The sequence below is a fragment of the Littorina saxatilis genome, linkage group LG10 (genome assembly GCF_037325665.1).
Source record: "Littorina saxatilis isolate snail1 linkage group LG10, US_GU_Lsax_2.0, whole genome shotgun sequence".
Taxonomy (NCBI): domain Eukaryota; kingdom Metazoa; phylum Mollusca; class Gastropoda; order Littorinimorpha; family Littorinidae; genus Littorina; species Littorina saxatilis.
This window is the reverse complement of record NC_090254.1, coordinates 25,477,888-25,503,544: the sequence shown is the minus strand read 5'-3', so window position 1 is coordinate 25,503,544 and position 25,657 is coordinate 25,477,888. Positions and strand designations below refer to the sequence as shown.

The 25,657-nt window shown below is 42.3% G+C and overlaps 1 protein-coding gene across 1 annotated transcript; it reads right to left on the bottom strand.

The window, feature by feature from the left end:
• LOC138979060 (uncharacterized) lies at positions 1–23,015 on the bottom strand. Its single transcript, XM_070351871.1, has 12 exons — positions 22,630–23,015; positions 21,359–21,831; positions 17,980–18,138; positions 16,540–16,724; positions 13,212–13,371; positions 12,125–12,236; positions 11,181–11,331; positions 10,370–10,514; positions 5,131–5,296; positions 1,861–2,051; positions 983–1,162; positions 1–92 (listed from the first exon to the last, which is right to left on the bottom strand). Exons 2-12 carry the CDS (start codon positions 21,735–21,737, stop codon positions 1–3), a joined length of 1,920 nt encoding a protein of 639 aa, XP_070207972.1. The 5' UTR covers positions 21,738–21,831; positions 22,630–23,015.
• Between the last annotated feature and the right edge of the window lie 2,642 nt (positions 23,016–25,657).

Genomic DNA, 25,657 nt, shown 5'->3' with positions numbered 1-25,657 from the left:
CTACTTTGCTGAATCCGGCCATGTTTCGACATCGCCGCTAGACTGTTCGGAGCAATAGCCTTCTGTGCGGGAGGACTCATCGTTGAGACGTTCTGAAAGAGAGGATTTATTGTTGAGATGGTCTGCAAACTGTTGTTGCTTGAATGTTTGGTGCTTGTGAGACTTTGTGGGGAGTTGGTAGTCTGAAGATTTCTTTGCTTTTGAGCGTTTTGGAGTTTTTGTTGCTTTTGTCTTTTCCGGATTTCTTGTTGTCCTTGGTCGTTCTGTCGTCTCATGCTGGTTTGACGCGCCTGCTGTCTTTGAGTGACCGGTTGTTTTGGGCTGTTAGACGACATGTCGGTACTCTGTTGCCTTTGGGTACTCGGTTGCCTTTCGGTTTGTGTTTGCCTTTGGGCAAAAGGGAGATTCTGACCATAGTTAGCCTGCCTTCTTTGACCATTCTGTTGGCCGTTGGTGAGATTTTGTTTTATTCCGCCGTTTTGGAAATTCTGGTGCCCCTGTGAGCTATTTGTTCTCCTCTGTCCTTGCCTTTGGCCATCTTTAAATGGTTGTTGACTTTGCTGGTTCTGCTGCAGTTGAAAATTCTCCTTTCGGTAAGGGTTTTGCCGAGCTTGGTCCCGGCGGCTACGGTACCCTCGAATGTTCTTCGGCTTAAAACTCTGAAGCAGCCCTCCCCAGTTCTTCCTTTGAGTGTCTCTGTCCATCCTCTGGAGATTCTCAACCTTCACCTCTCTTTGCTCCGCTCTCCTTAAAAAGCTGAAACTGGAATTTCTGTTTTTGGGGAAACCCAGGCGAATATCTTCCGAAGAACGTTGCTGCTGATTGCTGCTTGGGAAGTTGTTCGGGTTGTTTCTATGGAAGCCTTTCTTGTTGTTGTTGTTGTTGTTGTTGTTGTTGTTGTTGTTGTTGTTGTTGTTTTGGCTGAGATTTCCTTGGTTTTGGTTCTGTCTGTTTCGTTGCATGTTGCTGGACTTTTTCTGACTTCGCCCTGGTCTTTGGCCTGAGTCCGTTGGGAAGGCGTTTTTGAAGTTTGGTGGGACCTCACTCCACACTTTGCCCCAGGAGATCTTGGTGTTGGCGGGAGGTAATTTGGTGTCTGCGACTCCTCCCATTCCCGATATCCGTTCAAGCTGCTTCCTCTGCAGCTCCAGCTGCACCAGACCTGGGAAAAGTAAACATACCTTGAAGTATTCGGTGATCAAAGTGCAAGAAGAGGAGCAAGGGGTGGAGAAGGGGGTAAGGAGTTCTGTGTGTGTGTTTGTGTGTGTGTTTGTGTGTGTGTGTGTGTGTGTGTGTGTGTGTGGGTGGGTGGTTGTGTGTTTTTGTGTGGGAAGAGAGGGCGGGGGGTGGGTGGGTTAAAAACTGTCTGACAACAGCCGAGTGTAATCTCAATGCCGGAAGTTAAAACATCCTCAGCTGACTTTCAGGAGTTTATAAATAAGTTTGAAGTAAGTAAGTAAGTAAGTAAGTAAGTAAGTAAGTAAGTAAGTAAGTAAGTAAACAAGCAAGCCAGCATGTATGTCATTTAATCAGTCAGTCTGTCAGCTGAACAGCAAGCGGATCAGTCGTTTAGTCAGTCAGTCAGTCAGTAAGTCAATCTGATAGTCAGTAATTAAGATAGTAGGTAAGAAGGTAAGTCAGTACATCAGTCAGGATGTTACGTAGTAAGCGTAGCATAAAGCAAGTGAACTGGTTGGCTAGTCAGTCAGTCAGTCGGTCAGTCGGTTAATGAGTCATTCACTGAGTGAGTCAGCGATTCAGCAATCAACCAACCAACAAGCAACCAGTTACATTCAGCGCAACACATACCTGCAACAGCCAACAAACCAAGCAGCCAGTTACATTTAGCGCAAGACATACCTGCAACAGCGCTCTGGAATCCCGAATTGTAGTCACAGGTGACTTCGTTCTGGTAGTAGTCATCCCTGGCGTCGTAGAAGCTGTCGTCAATGGCAGGGCCTCCGACCAGCGCGCCGTACAGCGTGATGGGGTTGGGGGAAGACGTCGTGTAGTGTGACCACGAACACTCGCTCGGGTATGGGGGACACGAGCTGCAACAGCAGAAGAGTATGCACACATTAAAACATTAAAACGTCTTGCAGATTTATACACGTACGAAGGCAAAAGGAAGACACAGCTATGTCATGTTCAGGAACCACATAGACATAGTGGGCCCACGAGCTGAACATAGCAGGTTAGTTGGTAACTATTTGGATCGTCTCTTCAGCAGTTAATGCTATTCGATCGAGACCCATGCAAGTTTGTTTCCTTTAGGTTTGCATGGAAGTCACTGATTAGGCTGGATGACTGCATATTATTGTGTTATTTACGATAATGCTTCGAACTGACCAAAGCGTCACTTTGACCTTGACCGGTTTTCATGTATCGTCGAGAGAAATTGATTCTCACAAACTCATCTTTGTCTTTTCAATCATTGTTTTGTCATTTTTGTATCACTATTACATATCCCGTACCTATGTTGCATATGATTTTAGTTTGTTTATAAGGATTTGGTTGTAATGAGTGATGCTTGGTTTCTCTGCAAAGATTGCTAATTTATGCAGACAGGTACTCGCGCAGGAATTTAGCCGATTCCATTTACTTTCGGACTTTTCCGCTTCGTACTAAGTCACTGCATAATTTTCCCCCAAGTAACGCATATCATGATGTTTGTCTAGGGTTCTTCTTTTTATCTGTATGATTTATGAGTTTGTCCATTATTCCAGTTTAGAGAGTTTTGTAATTTTCCGCACTGAAGTTGGTTCAGTGCCTTCACTAGGACCATTGTTTTTGTATCCTACTAAATAATTATGTATAAGTTACAGCTCCGTCCATCCATGGTATCGCCTGATATTTTGTCGAGACTGGGTCAATGAATATGATGACGTCACTCGAGGCTCTGCCGAGAGTGACGTCATTATATTCTTTCACCCCGTCGAGACAAAATATCACGCGATACCATGGATGGACGGAGCTGTAACGTATATATGGCATGACCAAAGTAAAGAGAATTTGTCATGGGATGTGGAAACAAATCATTGGAAATTCACCATGGGCAATCAACCCAAGCCTAGAAGTTGTAGAACTATATTTTGTTTCAGTCTTGGCACGGCCAGTTTTGTCCAGTTCCGGAAAAGACATCATGAATTCATTCACCCTGCCGAGACGAAAAAAAACAATTCCATGGATGAAAACGTATAAGCTTATATCCCGTGACGCATCAAAGCTAAATTTTGTTTTGAAATGTCTTCACAACGTACAGATAACTTATAACGACATAATCGCCTTCACAAGACAGGAAAAACGCACACTGTTTTTCGTCTGCTACAAATCTAGTCTTGTTGGTTGACGGAGAGAATAAAGCTTCAAGCGTACCTTCATCAACAGGAATAAATGCTCAATCCGCTGTCAGTTCGCAACTGAACCTTGTTTTTTTCTTTAACTTTTTGGTTAACATTGAAACGGCAATCCAAAAGACTGTTTCAGCTGTTTCAAGACACAGGCTTAGCTTCTTCTTTTGAGTTGCTTTTCAGTCTAAAATGACACCGGAAGCGAACAAATTGTCGCGTATACTGTCGTCACAAAAAGACGTCATGACAAAGTTACACGCAAAGCGAAAGAGACTTTGACGTCATTTACTTTTGTTTGGAATTTTCCGCCTGTTCCTAGCTTGTCAGTGAAGACCTGACGTGAGTAAGCTTACCCTTTGCAGCTGTGAAATAATCAGTCTTGTGTCTCGGTCGTGTAGGTACAGAGTTTGCTTCTGCAATCATTGTGTTCGTGTTGATGACGGCTTCATAAGATTTCCATTTTCTTGTTTCTGCGGCTGCGCAAGTTATTTTGCCTAGGTCATGGCCGAACTTTAGGCCTACGGAGAAATATCGCTGGATATTTTCTCCCTAGATTAACAGAGACAAAGAAGGGAAGTCATGCTGTATAAGATTTTACGAAATGTTATTTATTGTAACAGAAAGCTAAAGGTCGTAGCTTTAATTTGATGTATTGTTTGTTAGGATTGGTTATGTATTTGTTTAAATAACGTAGGGTAAAGCATGTGTAAGAAACACAGATTCCGTGTTTCTGGCCGTATTCAGGCGATTTTTATTCTCGCCGGGAGGCGCTTTCGATGCAGTCCGCGCCGGGGCTATAAGTATAGGCCGAGCTCTGAAATTTTATCACTTTTTATAAAGTACCTTTTTGGAAAATAAACGTATACTTTTAACATCCTACTCCCAATGCTTCTGGAGACAACGGGTGCCAAACCCAATCATATTAAATCAGACTATCTAGAAGAAGAACTTACCCCTCTTAACAAACTTTTATCATCACCACTCCTGCCCACCCCGTCATCCTCCCCTCTTCGCTCACCCTTACCAGCTCCTTAGCGTATCACCAATTCTTGTCCCAAATAGAAATATTTTCTGAGAGGACGTTATCTCCCCCCCTTTAGCATTTATAAGTATGCATTCGCTCCTAGCAGCTGAACACGACGCTACACTTGCTTCGCTGTCTACGGGTTTCGCCTTCGGCCTCTACGCTTACTTGCATTGTTTTTTTGAATAAAAAGTTGAAACAAGACGCTTGGACTTGGGATTCGATTCTACCACCTTCCACTCCTCCACTACACATATCAATTCCTTTGTAATTTAATAATTACACAACACCATGAAAAATCATTATCGACGATCGCGAATCTGCTTTTATCCATAACACATTTCGAAAAGATCTAAATATGTAAAAAAAAATCGATTTCCTCTCCAGACAAGGAACACCAAGGCATCCTGTCAGGGATAGAATGAGACCCGAAGGGAAGTAACTCATTTTTGACCTGAGTTCAGGATGGTATCAGGACGTGAATATGCTATGTCCAGAGTGTAATTTTACTTCTTCTGTACACGACAGGGAAATAAAATATCTGTCTCTCTCTTTGTGAAAAAAAAAGAGAGAGAGAGAGAGAGAGAGAGAGAGAGAGAGAGAGAGAGAGAGAGAGAGAGAGAGAGAGAGAGAGAGAGAGAGAGAGAGAGAGAGAGAGAGAGAGAGCTGACACGATTTTAGCAGCGTACACATTTGTCATGAATGAAATACTTCACCGACAAATACTTCAGTCACAGGAGTTCATTTCTCTCTTACCTGGCGGCGTGGTGGGGGCGGATAGGGGGGTCCTCTCCAAAGCCGATGAGGAAACTCCTCCCTGAATCGCCCAGCATGTAGTGGATCTGATCCCTCGCCCATTTTCTGTACGCCAGGGGTTGGATTCCTGAGTTGGCCGCAATTAGAGCCAGCGTCGCCATGTTGCCTGAAATGAAATGAACGATGTTAAGGGTTTAATTGGATAAGAATTGGAGCAAGCGTCGCCAAGTTACCTGAAATGAAATGAACGATGTTAAGGGTTTAATTGGATAGGAATTAGAGCCAGCGTCGCCATGTTGCCTGAAATGAAATGAACGATGTTAAGGGTTTAATTGGATAAGATATGGAGCCAGCGTCGCCATGTTGCCTGAAATGAAATGAACGATGTTAAGGGTTTAATTGGATAGGAATTAGAGCCAGCGTCGCCATGTTGCCTGAAATGAAATGAACGATGTTAAGGGTTTAATTGGATAGGAATTAGAGCCAGCGTCGCCATGTTGCCTGAAATGAAATGAACGATGTTAAGGGTTTAATTGGATAGGAATTAGAGCCAGCGTCGCCATGTTGCCTGAAATGAAATGAACGATGTTAAGGGTTTAATTGGATAGGAATTAGAGCCAGCGTCGCCATGTTGCCTGAAATGAAATGAACGATGTTAAGGGTTTAATTGGATAGGAATTAGAGCCAGCGTCGCCATGTTGCCTGAAATGAAATGAACGATGATAAGGGTTTAATTGGATAGGAATTAGAGCCAGCGTCGCCATGTTGCCTGAAATGAAATGAACGATGTTAAGGGTTTAATTGGATAAGAATTAGAGCCAGCGTCGCCATGTTGCCTGAAATGAAATGAACGATGTTAAGGGTTTTAATTGGATAAGAATTAGAGCCAGCGTCGCCATGTTGCCTGAAATGAAATGAACGATGTTAAGGGTTTAATTGGATAAGATATGGAGCCAGCGTCGCCATGTTGCCTGAAATGAAATGAACGATGTTAAGGGTTTAATTGGATAAGAATTAGAGCCAGCGTCGCCATGTTGCCTGAAATGAAATGAACGATGTTAAGGGTTTAATTGGATAAGAATTAGAGCCAGCGTCGCCATGTTGCCTGAAATGAAATGAACGATGTTAAGGGTTTAATTGGATAAGAATTAGAGCCAGCGTCGCCATGTTGCCTGAAATGAAATGAACGATGTTAAGGGTTTAATTGGATAAGAATTAGAGCCAGCGTCGCCATGTTGCCTGAAATGAAATGAACGATGTTAAGGGTTTAATTGGATAAGAATTAGAGCCAGCGTCGCCATGTTGCCTGAAATGAAATGAACGATGTTAAGGGTTTAATTGGATAAGAATTAGAGCCAGCGTCGCCATGTTGCCTGAAATGAAATGAACGATGTTAAGGGTTTAATTGGATAAGAATTAGAGCCAGCGTCGCCATGTTGCCTGAAATGAAATGAACGATGTTAAGGGTTTAATTGGATAAGAATTAGAGCCAGCGTCGCCATGTTGCCTGAAATGAAATGAACGATGTTAAGGGTTTAATTGGATAAGAATTAGAGCCAGCGTCGCCATGTTGCCTGAAATGAAATGAACGATGTTAAGGGTTTAATTGGATAAGAATTAGAGCCAGCGTCGCCATGTTGCCTGAAATGAAATGAACGATGTTAAGGGTTTTAATTGGATAAGAATTAGAGCCAGCGTCGCCATGTTGCCTGAAATGAAATGAACGATGTTAAGGGTTTAATTGGATAAGAATTGGAGCAAGCGTCGCCAAGTTACCTGAAGTTAAACTGAACGATTTAAGCGTTTATAATTCCGCTAGCGTCGCCATGTTGCCTGAAATAAAATGAACGATTTAGGGGTTTATAAATTCATCTAGCGTCGCCATGTTGCCTGAAATTAAATGAATGATTTAGGGGTTTATAGTTTAGCTAGCGTCGCCATGTTGTCTGAAATTGAATGAATGATTTTTACAAATCACGTTTTTGCGCCCGATATTTTCTTGTCATCTCCTTCTTCTTCTTCTTCAGCGTTCCAGAATTTTCTGGTTACGTGTGAGCTCGTTTGCCCATTTGGGTTCCCCACACTATACTCTGAGAGCATAGTCAGCTCACTCCGCTTTCGTTGAGTAGGCATGCTAGGTATTTTCGTGTTTCCATAACCCACCGAACTTCGACATGGATTACAGGATCTTTTCCGTGCGCACTTGGTCTTGTGCTTGCGTGTACACACGAAGGGGGTTAAGTCACTAGCAGGTCTGCACATAAGTTGACCTGGGAGATCGGAACAATCTCCACTCCTAACCCACCAGGCGGCAGCGACCGGGGTTCGAACTGACGACCTACCGATTAGGAGGCCGACGTCTTACCACCACGCCACTGCGCCCGTCTTGTCATCTCCAAAGTCAAGGGACAAAAACGAAATCCCTTGACTTTTGGGGTAGCGCGACTGTTAATTTTAAGATATTTTTTCATTTTTTTTTCATTACTAGGATGTCCCATCGTTGGGAAATTCCGGTCGCTTCCTCCCAGTGGAAAGCTAGCAGTGACAGAGTTGCACTACCCCAAAGTCAAGGGATCTATTAGTCCCGTTTCGCCGTTATCCCAATTCTCCCCCATTCCATTTTGGCGACATTTCTCAGGCCAAGTGTCATTTTACCACCATGTCATGTACCATTAGCTCCACATCCCATTTTGGCGCGATCCCGGATCGCCGTTATCCCATTTCGCCCCCATCCCATTAGCTTCACATCCCAAATCAAGGGATCTATTAGATTTCTAGATTGTCTCATCGCTGGAAGATTCGGGTCGCTTCTTCCCAATGAAAAGCTAGCAGCAACAGAGTCGCGCGCGTTACCCTTAAAAGTCAAGGGATCTATGAGGTTTTTTTTGATTTTTTTTTCATTACTAGATTGTCCCAACGCTGCGAAAGTCGGGTCGCTTCCACCCAATGGAAAGCTAGCAGCAACAGAGTCGCACTATCCCCAAATCAAGGGATCTATTAGATTTTTTTTTCTTTTTCATTACTAGATTGTCTCATCGCTGGGAAATTCGGGTCACTTCCTCCAACTGGAAAGCTAGCAGCAATAGAGTCGCGCTACCCAAAAGTCAAGGGATGTATTCGAATTTGTTTCCATTTCTTTATTGTTCCATCGCTGGGAAATTCGGGTCGCTTCCTCCCAATGGAAAGCTAGCAGCAACAGAGTCGCGCTACCCCAAAAGGCAAGGGATCTATTAGATTTTTGTTCAGATTTTTTTTCATTACTAGATTGTTCCATCGCTGGGAAATTCGGGTCGCTTCCTCCCAATGGAAAGCTAGCAGCAACAGAGTCGCGCTACCCCAAAAGGCAAGGGATCTATTGTATATATTTTTGTGTATGTATTTCTTGTCCCATCGCTTGGAAATTCGGGTCCCTTCCTCCCAATGGAAAGCTAGCAGCAACAGAGTCGCGCTGCCCCAAAGTCAATGGATCTATTAGATTTTTAGATTTTTCAGTACAATACTAGATTGTCTCATCGCTGGGAAATTCGGGTCACTTCCTCCAAGTGGAAAGCTAGCAGCAACAGAGTCACGCAACCCCAAAGTCAAGGAATCTATTATATATACATGTATACTTTTTTCATTTCTATATTGTCCCATCGCTGGGAAATTCGGATCGCTTCCTTCCAATGGAAAGCTAGCAGCAACAGGGTCGCGCTACCACAAAGTCAAGGGATCTATTAGGTTTTTTTATATTCCCATTTCTATATTGTCCGACCCCCCCCCCCCCCCCCCCCCTCCCCAACTCGCAGGCTGGATTAGTTTTCTTTGTTATGCTAACAATCGTAATATTTTACCTATCCGGCCCAAACAACCCTCTACCACTCAGCGTAGAGGCTCTAAACAACAAATATCAATAATAATAAAAGGCATGTAAAAAAAGGCAATAAAGAAATGAAAAAATAAATCTAATGGATCCCTTGACTTTGGGGTAGCGCGACTCTGTTGCTGATAGCTTTCCACTGGGAGAAAGCGATCCGAATTTCCCAGCGATGGGACCATAAAGAATGGAGAAAAAAAATCTAATGGATCCCTTGACTTTGGGATAGCGCGACTCTAGATCTGTTGCTGCTAGCTTTCCCCTGGAGGAAGCGATCTGAATTTCCCAGCAATGGGACAATCTAGTAAAGAAATGGAGAAAAAAAAATTCAATGGATCCCTTGACTTTGGGATAGCGCGACCCTGTTGCTGCTAGCTTTCCATTGGGAGGAAGCGACCCGAATTTCCCAGCAATGTAACAATGAAGAATTGTTTTTTTTAAATCTAATAGATCCCTTGACTTTGGGGTAGCGCGATTCAGTTGCTGCTAGCTTTCTACTGGGAGGAAGCGATCCGAAAATTCCAAGCGATGGGACAATAGAGAAAAGAAAGAAAGAAAAAAAAAGCTAATGGATCCCTTGACTCTGCGGTAGCGCGACTCTGATGCTGCTAGCTTTCGACTGGGAGGAAGCGATCCGAATCTCCCAGCGATGGGACAATAACGAAAAGCAAGAAAATAAATTCAAATGGATCCTTTGACTTTGGGGTAGCGCGACTCTGTTGCTGCTAGCTTTCCACTGGGAGGAAGCGATCTGAATTTCTCAGCGATGGGACAATCTAGTAAAGAAATGAGAAAAAAATCTAATCGATCCCTTGATTTGGGGGGTAGCGCGACTCTGTTGCTGCTAGCTTTTCATTGGGAGGAAGCGACCCGAATTTCCCTGCGATGGGACAATAAAGAAATGAAAAATTAAAATCTAATACATCCCTTGACTTTGGGGTAGCGCGACTCTCTTGCTGCTAGCTTTCCACTGGGAGGAAGCGATTCGAATTCCAAGCGATGGGACAATAAAGAAAAGAAAGAAACAAAATATCTAATGGATCCCTTGACTCTGCGGTAGCGCGACTCTGTTGCTGCTAGCTTTTCACTGGGAGGAAGCGATCCGACTTCCCCAGCAATGGGACAATAAAGGAAAGAAAGAAAAAAAATCTAATGGATCCCTTGACTTTGGGGTAGCACGACTCTGTTGCTGCTAGCTTTCCACTGGGAGGAAGCGATCCGAATTTCTCAGCGATAAGACAAGAAAGACATGAAATTATTATTTTTTTTTTTTTTTACATTTTTACAAATCACGGGTTAACACCATCTCCTCTCCCTAGCTGCCTTTGCCCTCCCCGGTCCTAGACTGATATAACGAGTAGAGCGGTCAAAATGTCTTATTACCTGTGTACCTGAGCGGTCCCCAGGGTGTTCGAAAAGCGAGCCCTTCGGGTGTGTAATCCACGGAGCCACCAGGCATCCAGGCGCTGAAGGTTCGCTCAAGGTCGAGACGGTATTCATCTTTCCCGGTCAGTTTGTACAGCAACAACTGTAACGTACACTCACTTCATTATAGATTTGAATAAGACACTAAAGTGTTCTTCGTCTTTCCCGGTCGGTCAGTTCGTAGAGCAACAACTGAAACGTACACTCAGTTCATTATAGATTTAGATAAGACACTAAGGCAATATTCGTCTTTCCCGGTCAGTTGGTACAGCAACAACTGAAACGTAAACTCAGTTTATTACAGATTTAAATAAGACACTGAGGCAAAATTCGTCTTTACTTGAGAATACATTCAGTTCATGATATAATATTTAAATAAGACACTAAAGTGGTATTCGCCTTTTCCAGTCTGTCGGCACAGCGATAAAGCTGGACAAGTAGAGGCATACACAAGCGCCATAACTAAAAACCCAAAACAAAAGATAAAGCTACGATTTAAATCATAGCAGATTTACTTGAAAGTGCAGAAGATCCACTTGGTAACAGAAGACTCAGACACGTTTGCGTTGTACAACTGACCTGTAGAATTTCCCCTATCGACACTATCTCACTTTCAAGACAACAGAGAACAACTAAAACACGCCGAAAAATTATACATATAACTAACGTACAGAGGAGGCATTTAAGAAACAAGGACAATTTCAATAATCGTTCTGCATGCTCAGAAAATCAACCAAGCGACCAACCGAAAAAACAACAACTAACTTACTGCTGCTAAACAGTCCTTCGCGTCCCAAGACACGGCCCAGCACTCTGTACTGATGTAGTTATCCTCTGCCTGCTTCAAGTAGCGCTTATCTCCCGTGGCCTTGTACAGCCAGGCCGCGGCCCAGGCAAGTTCGTCGTTGTATCCCGAGGAGCTGAAAGCAGATTTATTAAAATTACTTAAAAAAAAGAAGATAAGAAACAAACGATTATTATCAGGTCAAACGGAAGGGAGGAAGGAAGAAAGGAAGGAAGGAAGAAAGAAAAACAGAATGAGGTAAACAGACAGACAGACAGAATGGACAGGACAGAGAGAAAAACTAGAGAAAAACAAATAGACAGAAAGAAAAAAATGGGAAGAAACAAACAAAATTTAAAGGAGAAGAAGAACAGGAACAAAGAGAAGACAACAACAACAAAATAACAAGAAGAACAAGAGCGGGAGGAAAACAACACCACCACCACCACCAACAACAACAACAACAACAACAACAACAACAACAACAACAACAACAACAACAACAACAACAACAACAACAACAACAACAACGACGACGACGACGACGACTGAAAAAAGGGATAAAAAAGATCGAGCTCAAAAAACGATAAGAAAACCTAACAGAGATGAGTGAAATCCCCAATTAAGAGATAGAGAGAGAGAAAGAAAGAGAAGAAAATACGTCAGGCAAAAACTGAAAGCAGAAAACTAAGATGCACTCTGAAATTCTTTGTAGCAAGAAGGAGAGAGAGAAACAAAAAAACATCAAATAATGACAGAAAGATTAGAAAAAAGGAAGAAAAAAAAACCAAAGACAGAAAAGACTAAGGAAAAAACCCAGGTCATTTGCAGACAGCCCGCCCCACTCGGAGAAAGGAAAAGAAGGGCAGCCGCATTAGCAGCGGCAGAAAAAAGTCCCATATGTCAAGACGACCAGCTAGCAAACGCACCTGTAGAATTCCTGCACGATGGGTAACGAATCACTGTACAAGCCCCTGTAGCGGTCAGCAAACTCAAACAGTTCCGACGCGTGATGCAACAGCTTGTTTGAATATTCCTTGTCTGCAACCACACAAACAATGTTTAAAACTAAAAGAAACAGATGAAAAACCAACTACACAAGACTAAGAGAAAACAAATACAGTCGAACCTATCCTGGCGACTACCTCTGGATAACGATGCCCTCAACAACCAATCCAAAATTCTCTGGCGAGTTTTTTTGTTCTATACATTCATATTTCCATGGCGACCACCTGTTTACTACAACCATTGGCCGTTAATATAGACAGGTTCGAATTCACAGTGAAAAGCATTCAAACACCGAGAGCAACTAAGAAAACAGAACGCGCAAGTAAACAACAATCGACAATGAACAACGATCAACAAATGGAAAGAAACGAAAGTATCGCAAAACGAAACACGAAACAAATCGAATGAGCAAGCAAGCACATGAACACATTATCTTGAAAAAAAACAATCCCCCTCTTCAAACAAAAATGAGGTAACAGAGACAGAGAAACTCAAAGAAATAAAACAATTACAACAAAACACACCCATGTCTCCCGAATACACACACACACACACACACACACACACACACACACACACACACACACACACACACACACACACACACACACACACACACACACACACACACACACACACACACACACACACACACACACACACACACACACATACACACCCTCACAATGCGTTCAACATTTAAAATCAAAAAGTCACACTCTTTCGCCGAGAGCGAAAGAAAACTAATTACACAAAGGAAAAGAATAAGAACAAATAACATCGAGAAGCTAAGATTAGATGGAAGAGGACAAGAAATAAATCAATACAAAAAAAAGAGGAGAAGAAGCGGGAGGGGGAGGGGGAGGGGGAGGGGGGGGGGGGGGGGGGGGGAGGGTCGAGGGGGAACGAAAAGCTAGGAACAAGTAAAATATGACTAATACACAGAACATAAGATCGCTTTTTGCATTTATACAGATTTTTCTCTAAAATTAAAGCAAAGTTCCATACCAACACTTTTAAACGCAATGGCCCCGGCGGCGAGGGCGGCGGCTGTTTCACCAATGACGTCACTTCCGGGGGCCTGAGGGGACAGTTTGTAGGCTGGACGGTACATCGTCATGTCCTCCGGTCTGCCCCAGTAGCTGTGGTCAACGTAGGGGTCAGCTACCTGCCAATGGGCGAAGAAAAGTTAGGTGCAACTTTTGCGAGAAAATAAAGCGGGAGGGTATAGGAAGGAGGACGGGGCAATGTGAAGAAAATGGAACAAATGCTCATATTTAGCTTCTTCAAGAAAAGACAGATGGGGATTGATAAACTCGATAAATGGCACGAAGTGTAAGCCCTAATGCCAGACGTACATTTCTCTCACACATCACTTACAATTTACTCACATAATCATACTATTGTCATACTTTATTCAGTCTTTACCCACATCTGTCTACCACCTTACTCCAACTTCACCAACACTCACTTTGGCGTAAAACTCGCACTGTGAAGTAAGTGTGCGCCTTGATGACATAGCCTCAAATTCATCGTACATAGTCTCGCATTTCACCCACCCACACATGTACTCACATAGCCTATTCCTTCACAACTAACCCACACTCGACTATGCACGGAACTCACACACTGTGAAGTGTGCTCCTTGATGAAATAGCCTCAAATTCATCGTACTATATAGTCTCGCATTTCACCCACCCACACATGTACTCACATATTCCTTCACAACTATAACCCACACTCGACTATGCACGGAACTCACACTGTGAAGTGTGCGCCTTGATGAAATAGCCTCAGATTCATCGTGCACAGTCGTGCATTTCACCCACCCACACATTTACTCACATTTTCCTTCACAAAAGACAATGTTCGGAAATATCTCAAGTTTTATTGGACTGTGAAAGAGTGCTTTTCCCTTGTTTCCATCGAAACACTAAGGCAATCCTTCAATGTTACGTGAAGCTTGCCTCCGTGTTTAAAGGAAAACAAACAAGTCGCGTAAGGCGAAATTACTACATTTAGTCAAGCTGTGGAACTCACAGAATGAAACTGAACGTAGTCCGCCGCTAGTGCAAAAGGCAGTGAAAGTGACGAGCCTGTTTGGCGCGGCAGCGGTTGCGCTGTGCTTCATAGCACGCTTTACTGTACCTCTCTTCGTTTTAACTTTCTGGGCGTGTTTTTAATCCAAACATATCATATCTATATGTTTTTGGAATCAGGAACCGACAAGGAATAAGATGAAATTGTTTTTAAATCGATTTCGGAAATTTAATTTTGATCATATTTTTTATATTTTTTTATTTTCAGAGCTTGTTTTTCATCCAAATACAACATATTTATATGTTTTTGGAATCAGAACATGATAAAGAATAAGATTAACGTAAATTTGGATCGTTTTATAAAAAGATTTGTTTTTTACAATTTTCAGATTTTTAATGACCAAAGTCATTGATCAATTTTTAAGCCACCAAGCTGAAATGCAATACCGAAGTCCGGCCTTCGTCGAAGACTGCTTGGCCAAAATTTCAATCAATTTGATTGAAAAATGAGGGTGTGACAGTGCCGCCTCAACTTTTACAAAAAGCCGGATATGACGTCATCAAAGACATTTATCGAAAAAAAGAAAAACACGTCCGGGGATATCATACCCAGGAACTCTCATGTCAAATTTCATAAAGATCGGTCCAGTAGTTTAGTCTGAATCGCTCTACACACACACGCACACACACACACACATACACCACGACCCTCGTCTCGATTCCCCCCTCGATGTTAAAACATTTAGTCATAACTTGACTAAATGTAAAAAGAGAATAAAAGAAGAGAAGAAACCCATTAAGAAACAAGAAGAATACGTGAAAAAAGTCACAATGGTGCAAACATGAAAACTCCTCTACGATCTCGACAATACTTAATAGTCTTTCATATTTAAAAAGGCACGTGAAACAAATTGTCAACACAACGACATGAGTCTTTTTTAACCATGTGAAAAGAAGAGACAAGTCGCGTAAGGCGAAAATACAATATTTAGTCAAGTAGCTGCCATTTTTCAGCAAGACCGTATACTCGTAGCATCGTCAGTCCACCGCTCATGGCAAAGGCAGTGAAATTGACAAGAAGAGCGGGGTAGTAGTTGCGCTAAGAAGGATAGCACGCTTTTCTGTACCTCTCTTTGTTTTAACTTTCTGAGCGTGTTTTTAATCCAAACATATCATATCTATATGTTTTTGGAATCAGGAACCGACAAGGAATAAGATGAAAGTGTTTTTAAATTGATTTGGACAATTTAATTTTGATAATAATTTTTATATATTTAATTTTCAGAGCTTGTTTTTAATCCGAATATAACATATTTATATGTTTTGGGAATCAGCAAATGATGGAGAATAAGATAAACGTAAATTTGAATCGTTTTATAAATTTTTATTTTTTTTTACAATTTTCAGATTTTTAATGACCAAAGTCATTAATTAATTTTTAAGCCACCAAGCTGAAATGCAATACCGAACCCCGGGCTTCGTCGAAGATTACTTGACCAAAATTTCAACCAATTTGGTTGAAAAATGAGGGCGTGACAGTGCCGCCTCAACTTTCACGAAAAGCCGGATATGACGTCATCAAAGACATTTATCAAAAAAATGAAAAAAACGTTCGGGGATTTCATACCCAGGAACTCTCATGTCAAATTTCATAAAGATCGGTCCAGTAGTTTAGTCTGAATCGCTCTACACACACACACACACACACGCACGCACATACACCATACCCTCGTTTCGATTCCCCCTCGATGTTAAAATATTTAGTCAAAACTTGACTAAATATAAAAATCAAAAACACAAACACACACACAAAACACACACACACACACAAAACACACACACACACACACGCACAAGGGCAAGCATCTTCCACAACCTATAAACATCTTATTTAGTTATTTCTGAACATCGTCTATTAATCTACACTCACCTGAGCGTGGAGCTCACACTGGGAAGTATGCGCCTTCATGAAGTAGTGCAGAGGCCATCGCACGCAGTCGTTCATTTCACCCGCCCACACATTTACTAATACTTTCTTTCACAATTAGCTCACACTCACCTGGGCATAGAATGCGTACTGAGAAGTATGAAGTAGTCCAGAGGCCATCGCACACAGTCGTTCATTTCACCCGCCCACACATTTACTAATACTTTCTTTCACAATTAACTCACACTCACCTGGGCATAGAATGCGTACTGAGAAGTATGAAGTAGTCCAGAGGCCATCGCACGCAGTTGTACATTTCAACCGCCCACACATTTAGTAATACATTCTTTCACAATTGACCCACACTCACCTGGGCATAGAATTCGTACTGAGAAGTGTGCGCCTTCATGAAGTAGTCCAGAGGCCATCGCACACAGTCGTACATTTCCTCCAGAAGGTTGACAGACTGGTACGCATCACGAAACTCTATCAACCCCAACAGTAACATGGACGTAGCTCCTGCCATGGGGAATCCGAATTTCACGTAGTCACCGGCTGTTGAAAAACAGACATTCCATGGTTATGCAGTTGTAAAGAAACGGACATTTCATAGTTATGAAGTTGTGGTACTGGAACGTTTTAATTGTTAACAAAACAAGACGTTAAGACGTCATGGGTACATGGTCCCAATGGCCTTTATAGTGGGCCAACAGCCAGGCAGACAAATAACAGAAGTGAAAACTTATCTGAAAAAGCGTTAAAATCAAACCGTTACAGTACCTTTCCATTCTTGTTTTTTACATTTAGTCAAGTTTTGACTAAATGTTTTAACATAGAGGGGGGAATCGAGACGAGGGTCGTGGTGTATGTGTGTGTGTGTGTGTGTGTGTGTGTGTGTGTGTGTGTGTGTGTGTGTGTGTGTGTGTATGTGTGTCTGTCTGTCTTTGTGTGTGTGTGTAGAGCGATTCAGACTAAACTACTGGACCGATCTTAATGAAATTTTACATGAGCGTTCCTGGGTATGATATCCCCAGACATTTTTTTTGTTTTGATAAATGACTTTGATGACGTCATATCCGGCTTTTTGTAAAAGTTGAGGCGGCACTGTCACACCCTCATTTTTCAATAAAATTGATTGCAATTTTGGTCAAGCAATCTTCGACGAAGGCCGGACTTTGGTATTGCATTTCAGCTTGGAGGCTTAAAAATTAATTAATGACTTTGGTCATTAAAAATCTGAAAATTGTAATTACAATTTTTTTTTCAAAACGATCCAAAATTACGTTCATCTTATTCTTCATCATTTTCTGATTCCAAAAACATATAAATATGTTATATTTGGATTTAAAACAAGCTCCGAAAATTAAAAATATAAAAATTATGATTAAAATAAAATGTCCGGAATCGATTTAAAAACAATTTCATCTTATTCCTTGTCGGTTTCTCATTCCAAAAACATATAGATATGATATGTTTGGATTCAAAACACGCTCAGAAAGTTAAAACGAAGAGAGGTACAGAAAAGCGTGCTATGCAGCACAGCGCAACCACTACCGCGCTAAACAGGCTTGTCGATTTCACTGCCTTTTGCACGAGCGGCGGACTACGGTCATTGTGAAAAAATGCAGTGCGTTCAGTTTCATTCTGTGCGTTCCACAGCTTGACTAAATGTAGTAATTTCGCCTTACGCGTCTTGTTTTATGTTTGATTTTGAGACGTTAGCAGTCTCTCTGTTTTTGGAATTAAGGAAACCGCAAATCAAAGCGAAAAAGAACAACCAACCTAGCCACTAAAAGATTCAAAGACTTACCATCATACCATCCACCAGTCAGATCCTCTCCATATTCCCCCCTGTCCTCCAGGGCGGAGTGACCTCGCCACGTGACCTTTCTGTCGTCGGGTAGCCACCCGGACCTCTGTGCTTCGTAGAACAGGATGGATTTGTAGATCACTTCTCCGTAGTCATAACCTGCATGGGAACGCCGGAAAGAACTTGAAGGCAAAGCTCTTCCCTTGTAAATGATTCGGCTCACCATCTCAGATCTGGCCATGCAGGCTTTTACATGGAATAAGGCCAACCCTCTATTTGGACATTTACCCAAAACCAACAGTCTGGCTGCTTTTTGCACAAAGTGGAAATGTTTAAATTAATTAATTTCGTAAAAGCCACCATTTTCAATCTGCGAAATTTATTGATGACAAACTCCAAGCAGTCCGGATGTTGATTGTGTGTGTGTGTGTGTGTGTGTGTGTGTGTGTGTGTGTGTGTGTGTGTGTGTGTGTCAGTGTGTGTGTGTGTGTGTGTGTGTGTGTGTGTGTGTGTGTGGAGGGATGTCCTTATTAATAATTTTGTAAAAGCCACCAATTTCAATCTACGAAATTATGATTACACAATTCCGACTCAGCACAGGAAGTCGCCGGATGTTGATTTTGTGTGTGTGTGTGTGTGTGTGTGTGTGTGTGTGTGTGTGTGTGTGTGTGTGTGTGTGTGTGTGTGTGTGTGTGTGTGTGTGGAGGGATGTCCTTATCCCAAGTAAAAGCCTGGCCAGAGATGGTGCACCAACGTCGTCACACAGGAAGGACAGTGCCATTAAGATCCAGGGCGCTTGGATCAGATTAAAAGCACCCTACTGCCCGTGTAAACAATCAGAAGGATATATTTGCGACCCTCCACAACGGAATGAGTCGCATGTCATCTTTGCATGATTTTCATATTTTACATTTTCCTAACGAGTTTTGTATGCTCTATCCAGTGGTTAAAACCGTTTTAGAAAAGAGCAAAAACTGTTTGAGTTATAAGCCTGTGACTAAGCTGACCCGCACACTGTTACCAGACACTCCCCGGACTTATATTAAGCCTAGCGCAGAACCGCGCGAGGTGACATGCAACTCATTTCGTGGTGGAGGGTCACATTTAGCATAGTGCACACGTATGTATACTTCTGACTGTAAGAAAAGACAGTGTATTGATGATACTCACAAAGTACGCGTAGCCTTTCATTCATACTACTCGTCATTAAAAAGAAGCTTTTTAGTGGCGTCTGTGTTGAATGTTACTCGGTTTCGACAGTACTTCATGTATAATTATTCTGTTTGCTCATTATGGTAGGGGAATTGAGGACCTCTCCAGGCATAGGACTAGTTGTACATGTAACGGCTTCATCAAGGAGATCTGCGCTCAAACGCTTATACCCAGTTTCTAGTTTTGTTGATGAATGGTAGTATAGAACATTCTGACATTAGATGACCAACAGGTCATAGGCAAACAGACCGATTGGCAGGCAGGCAGGCCGGCAGACATACAGACAGACAGACAGACAGACAGACAGAAAGACACACGGACAGACAGACATTACCTGCTATTCAGACTTGGTCGTGCGACAGACGTTTTCTTCCACACGAGATTACGTTGATTGTCTGACGAAGCCGCGAGGCTGAGTTAGACATCAGCTAATCGAGTGTGGAAAAAAAACTCTGTCACACGACCAAGTCTGAATAGCATTTATGTCTCACAACTTTGACAAAGGAGGGAACAAACACGTTTTACGTACTCAAGCTTGACAAACATAAACACAGGAGCAGCCATTGTGGAGATATCTACTTTTTGACGGAAGTGAACGAACAACTATGAATGACGTCTCGGTATATGTGAATGACGTCCGAGTCATCGTCACAGTCTGTATCTTTTGAAGCATCGCATTCTTCATGACGTCTTTCTGTGTCTGCATCCGCGAAATGTTTGTTTTTTTAGGGGTCTTTGTCATCTATGTTCAGAACTCTGTCCTTCTAGTTTCAGACTAACAGGCCTCCTGAGCGAGCCGCTTTCCAAGGGCAGCTAAATTCGCGTATGGAAATAGTTCTGTCGTCTGGGATGCCGTTCTCAGTATTCTCAGCGTTGAAGAATTTGTAAATAGAAGAAACGATAACGGCAGGAGAAATAAAAGTCGTGTGTGCATTTTGGGGCTTTTGGATGGACGATTTCGAGTTTGAATCCGTTCTTGCACATGCTCCAAAGCGTGTAACATAGGGGAAGGGCTCCTAATATGGACCACTTTTTGTTTCATGCTAATAACTAGCTTGTTTTCTTGCGAAGAAGTTTCATTTTGTGTTTGGTAGTCCTTATCTCTTAAGTGAACCGTTAGGCCTAATTAGAGTGAAATAGCTTTGATAGACATTCAGCAAAAATTAAATACAGAAAAAATCCCAAAGGGTCCATAGTTTGGCGCCCAGGCTCCTAATATGGACCAGTGAAGCGGCCTTCACGAATCGTGACTGTCAAAAGCCCCCTATACTTCAAAATAACATGATACAACTTATTGTGCATGTCAAACTAATTCAAATATGCTTTAGATGTATCTGTTTCGTGTTGATGAGAGCATTATTTGAAGCACATCAGGAAACTAAAGAAGCATATCAAAAACAGAGTGAAAATAAGTGAAATTATCAACTTCCGCAAAAAGAACACAATTTGATATATTTTTTTGAAAGCTCGAGGGCTAGTTATAGGTTATGTTTAGCAAGCTTCATAAAGAATTAATGAAACCAGTCTTTAGCTTTTATTTTCTTCTTTTTGTTGAAGGTGCTCCATATTAGGTAACATACACATGCTTTGAGATTTTGCTATTATTTTTTGTTTGCAGTAGAAACTCGGGGTCAATACTGCTAAAATGTAACAAATACGGTCTTAGTTGTCATATATAGCAATTTTTGTGTGATAAAAGCTTTGGCTGTGGACAGAAACGAGTCCGTTTTAGGCGTCAAAGTTAGAGTGAACGCTGCCAAAAGTGAAAAAAAAGATAAAAAGCCTAATGGTTTTAAGGTTTGTGTTTCTGCAACTGTTTTGACATGCGCAAGTTATCCAGATAGGGTGAATACAGCGAATGAAATTGTTTTTAGCGCTCTAGCGCCGTTAGTTTGTCAGATCAAGAGGTGGTCCATATTAGGAGCCCTTCCCCTACAATCTTGCACACGTTTGCTTTAGTAGTGGCAAAGAAGGAAAGCGTGTGACATACACACATTAACACATACAGACATTAATACAGCCATATACAGACAGACGGTAAGACAGGTATTCCCTCCCCCCCCCCTCTTCTTCCCCCACGCACACACTACCCCTACCCCTTCGCCCTCCCACCCCCTTTCTCCTCCAACTCACACTCAGTCAACCAAATCCCCTCACAAAAACTCACCAGTCGTAGGGCCGGGTAACGTAGGAAACGGGCCGGGCGGGGTGACAGGTATAGGCTTGGTTCCATTACGGCCAGGCGGAACCACAGGAATAAAGGGCCAGAAGTTGTGACGTGGCACATCGAAATACGTCGAGTTGGCCCAATTAGGCGTTTTCACGGGAATGTATGGCCAGAAATTGTGGTCAGGCTTTTTAAAATAGGTCTCGTTTTCTCTCCTCTCTGGTTCCGAGATGGGAACATAGGGCCAGAAATTATGCTTGGGTGTGTCTATTCGGATGGGCTTGTTGAGAAAAGGGCGGATCAGTAAAACCGCACGTGCGGCAGGACTGAAGACGAAGGTTAAGTAGGTCAGGAGTAGGTTTTGCAACGAGGGATACATCTCGACTAGTCTGAGTGGGTACTTTCTCCTGTTTCTTGAGTATCTAGGTTAGTAGATCTTTGTGTGGATTTCTGAAGGGTGTATCCTTAGTGACCTGAAAAAAAGACAGAATCGAAGTGGTGATATGACATTGTGACCTTTTACTGGTTACAGATTCAGTGAAAGTTTATCGAGTCTTTGGTATGGATTTGTTCTCCGCATTTTGTCAGTATACGAATTAGAATTGAAGACTACGATCTATCCGTTATTTTTTTTAATTTAGAAAACAGATACAAAATATATCTGTACTCCCCCCCCCCCCCCCCCCCCCATATTAATGCAAAATGCACATTGCTTCTGCTCGAACCAAAACATGTTCATAGCACACAGTAACAATGAGGCTTCCGATCAGGGACTTTCATTTCTTATCTTTTTATTAAAAGTTGTTAAATGCTGTCTATGGGCATGGTACTCTTGAGTTTCAATTTTACAGCAATATTGTCGACAAAGCTAAAATGTAGCGTAAACCTCTTTTCATGAAAATAAAATACGGATTAGATATATAAAAAAAATGTTGGGCCACTGATTCAATCCCACGCACGTCGCCTGACTTCTCTCATAACCAAGTGGTATTCTTGACACTTTGGCTTTAGTCATAAGCAGGTATTCGATATTATTGGCTTCTTTTTTGAGTAATCTCGCGGTCTCCCTGACTCTTTCGTCTTTGTCAATATTTTCAGACGAGTTAAACAATCTAAGGAAACATTCACAAGTAATTTATCAATCTGATAACATACAAAGATATCAGCTACAGCATTGCATTAAACAAAATCATTCATGCAAGTTGCCATTAAACACTGCGGCAAAAATATATCAACTGAAATAAAAGTTGTGATCAGGCTGTATTACGTACCTCATTGTGGTTGGAATAGTAGATATCCGTTTAGGTGATGAAGACCAATTGTTTCTCAGGAAATCCATGATGGCCGGAATATTTATTTTTATCACAGTTTACACTTCACCACAGCAAAAACATCTTGGCGTAAATTTCACCTACAGGGATCAAGAAAAAGTCAATTCACTGGTACAGGTGAAGGACAAGTCCAAAACATAACAACGTGACTGCGCACGTCCTGCTAATTAATCTGTTAATCAGAGAAATAAGACGCTTAATGAGACGGAATCCTCTTTAAAAGCTACTGCCGTATTTACAAACGACAGGGGGTCGGGTTGTACAAATCAACAGAACTGTTGACAATTTTCCCAAGGTCTTGCTGTATTGTATTACACCACCGCGTGAACATTAATTGTTGAATATCTCACGCTGGGACGTTGTTCAGAATTGTAAAGCACTCCCGGTGGTGAGAATAATACGAGTGAAGTAAAGTGAAGTTTGTTGCTGACACACATCAAAGTGTTGTTTTGAACATTGCTGTACACACAATCATCAAAGGTTTGTTTTTGACATTGTTGCGTGGACATCAAAGACCCGTTGTCAACACAGCCTTACGTTGAAGTATTGTTCTACTTTGTACTCTTTTGCGGAAACTGGACTTTGTTGTAATCAAATATCGAAGTTTCCTGCTCGATCCCGTCCTAGTTTCTGAGTTTGATGTCCAGTGAGGGTCCAGTTCGCAGTAGGACGCGAAAAGTGAAGAGTTGAAGTTCTGAAGCGATACGGTCTCGGGTTCGAACCCTCTGCTTGCCGTCTGTGTTGGCGGCGTGTTGTCACACACGCTGACTGTTTAGTGACAAACGGCTTCCTTTTGTTGCCTGCGGTTCGAATCCCTGAGTCGACTGCGAATCGCCGTGGGTCAGGGCAGCATGTGGTTACACGTTTTTTGTTTTGTTTTTGTTGGCTAAAAACTTTCTCCTTGCCCTCTACCCCCTCCCTCTCCTTGCCCTCTACCTCCCTCCCTCTCCCTCCATTTTGCTAATGCCCTTCTGCTGTCTTTTACCAGTGGTCCAACATCCCCACACCCCCCCCCCCCACCGCCGTCACTCGCTCCCCACTTTCCCTCTCCGCCCTCCTTTCCACAGCATCTCCCCGATCCTCGTCTCTATTTTTGTTGTGACCCTGTGTCGCGTTTAAACTTCTTTCTCAAAAGTTCACGGTTTGCTTTTTTTGTTAGCGTGTTTTTGTAATTATGCTGCCTTACCGACTTTCCTCCCGGAAAAGAATGTGAACATGTGATTGACCCAAATCAGGCAGTCTCAATCCTTTCTTTACTTAAACTTTTCGATCTCTATCATCGTACCTCTGCATCCGTCTTTTTCAACTGTTTACCTGTTGGTTCATTTTTTGTTTCACTCTCAGAAGTAATTTAACAAATAATGGTCGTTCGGTGAATTCAATCCTTTCTTCGCGTTACCAGTAGCCTTTGTTAGACTAGTGACATGCATCCTCTCTTTCTAAACAGAAGACCAGATTATTTTATGAAGGGTGTACCGTGAAAATAAAGGTAGGCCGCTTTTGACAAAAAGTGTTCATTAGATTAAACAAAACAAATGGGGAAAATGCAAATAGGACGAGAGAGAGAGACAGAGAGACAGAGACAGAGACAGAGACAGAGACAGAGAGACAGAGACAGAAACAGACAGAGACAGAGACAGACAGACAGACAGACAGACAGACTTAAATCCCGTCATATCTTTAGCATATAGAGAGATTAGACAGAAACTCATGAGTTGTTCACATATATACAGGGTGAGCCATAAAAAGTGTCCACATTTAATTTGTTAATATTTTTCCTGCAAAGTGATATTTTCTTTTCTGTTTCAGATAGAATTTGAGACAAGCATCTTAGAATTCTTTTAAAGCCTGAATGGATCGCATTCCAGTGCAGGAAAGAACCAAAATCGTTGAACTTTACTTTGCTACCAATTCTGTGGTTCTCGCCCAGCGCGCTTTTTGGAGAAAGTTCCCTGGCACACACTGTCCATGTGCGAGAACTGTGAAGCGCCTCGTGGATAAATTCAGGGTTATTCTAGGGCCATGAGCCCTAGTACTACGCTGGCGTTGGCTCACATGTATGTATAGCTGAAAGCTTATGGGTGTCGGCAGGCGTTTGCGCATGCGCTTATGTCGGCCTTCTTTTTTTTTTGGATCCCCGGACATGATAATGCTTTATGATCGTGTATTTGTGCTATTCAAGGGCGCTTTATAAAATGCGATGGGTGACAAACGACAAATGTCCATGTAAATAAAATTCAACCAGTTTTTATATTTTTATAATTTATTGCCTGTCATGAGCGAAGGTTTGGTGGCCTAACGGTTTAGGCGATGCGCTGCGAACAATGTAGTCCGGGGTTCAGGCTCCGCTTGCGGCGAGTATATTAGATTATATTTTTCTTGGTCTCCTATTTTTGTGAAATCCTTCTGGAGTGCAAGTGTCAGTTGACACATTTTTTAAGGTCGAATTAGTTTTTAATAATAATTTTTAGAGCGTGTGTTCTGCGCTTGTTCACACTTGTTCAAAATGCATACTCATGATACTGGGCAACTGAGCGACATCACTGACTTACACGACCGAGTTGCCTCCCCTCTTTTTGTGACTTCAAGCTCACGCTTGTAATCTATGAATTTAAAACACACACATACACACACAGACACACACACACATACACACATATACACTCACACACCACGACCAGCTGAGTGTCTCGCGACTGGGGTGGGCTGTGATTGACCGTTGACCTCACCCCGGCATTGAAACAACAGAAGTGGAGGGGGTTATGACAAAGCAACTCTCCCGCTGAGCCTGGGACAGTTAGACACCGACACTTGGTACCTTTTTGTATCAGTGAACGAGCGCGGGCAGCCTCTACTGGAAGCGCTCTGGAGATAATGATAGGGTTTACTCTGTCGAGTCTTCATATCGAACCATTATTCTTGCGTGCTCCGCCGCTGGTGTTATGCAATATGTCTAGGTTTCACAAGA

Coding starts and splice junctions, on each gene's coding strand:
- LOC138979060 (XM_070351871.1), bottom strand. CDS start 21,737: ATGTATCCCTCGTTGCAAAACCTACTCCTGACCTACTTAACCTTCGTC. Junction 11,332..12,124: donor ATCGTGCAGGAATTCTACAG/GTGCGTTTGCTA, acceptor ATCTGCTTTCAG/CTCCTCGGGATACAACGACG. Junction 2,052..5,130: donor CGCCCCCACCACGCCGCCAG/GTAAGAGAGAAA, acceptor CTGCTGTTGCAG/CTCGTGTCCCCCATACCCGA.